Genomic DNA, 501 nt, shown 5'->3' with positions numbered 1-501 from the left:
CGGCACTCGGCCAGCTCCCTAAGACAGAGCGGGGAGGTCAGAAGGGATGGAGGGATCCCATCGCTCCCTTTCCCACTGCTGCTGCCCTTCCTGCACCTCCAGGAGGGCAGAGGCACCCCGCACAGAGCTGTGACAGCTTCGTGGTGCTAAAAAGCCCTTTACGGGTGTCACCTCCGCCCTGTGTTACCTCTCCTTCTCCGCCATGATCAGCTTGGTCAGGTAGGAGTGCAGCTCGTTCTCCTGGTTGATCCGCTTCTCCTCGATGCTGTTCCAGCGCTTCTTCTTGGCGATGCGCAGCGCGCTGGGGATGTCGTCCCCAAAATTCAGCCGCTGCTCCTTGGCGAGGTTGTAGGCTGGGGAAGGAAAGAGCAAATCAGAGCCGGCACCTCCTATCCTGGGCCCTCTCCTGGCGCAGGGACGAGGGGGACGACACTGTCGCCGTGCCCGCTGACCTCTCTGCAGGTTGGCGATGGCCTCGTCGTAGTTTTCCATCTCCATCTG

At 61.5% G+C, this 501-nt stretch overlaps 1 protein-coding gene across 1 annotated transcript in view; it reads right to left on the bottom strand.

Moving 5' to 3' along the window:
• STUB1 (STIP1 homology and U-box containing protein 1, E3 ubiquitin protein ligase) overlaps positions 1 to 501 on the bottom strand; it is a 2,008-nt gene that overhangs the window by 1,337 nt on the left and 170 nt on the right. The window contains exons 2-4 of the mRNA XM_010083116.1: positions 453 to 501; positions 188 to 353; positions 5 to 18 (exon numbers count right to left, since the gene is read on the bottom strand). The exon at positions 453 to 501 is cut by the window's right edge and continues 7 nt beyond it. Of these exons, the coding sequence (XP_010081418.1) occupies positions 5 to 18; positions 188 to 353; positions 453 to 501 (229 nt within the window). The remainder of the gene's footprint in view (positions 1 to 4; positions 19 to 187; positions 354 to 452) is intronic.

This window comes from Pterocles gutturalis, unplaced genomic scaffold (assembly GCF_000699245.1).
Source record: "Pterocles gutturalis isolate BGI_N339 unplaced genomic scaffold, ASM69924v1 scaffold20515, whole genome shotgun sequence".
NCBI classification, from domain to species: domain Eukaryota; kingdom Metazoa; phylum Chordata; class Aves; order Pterocliformes; family Pteroclidae; genus Pterocles; species Pterocles gutturalis.
This window is presented reverse-complemented; position numbering and strand designations above follow the sequence as displayed.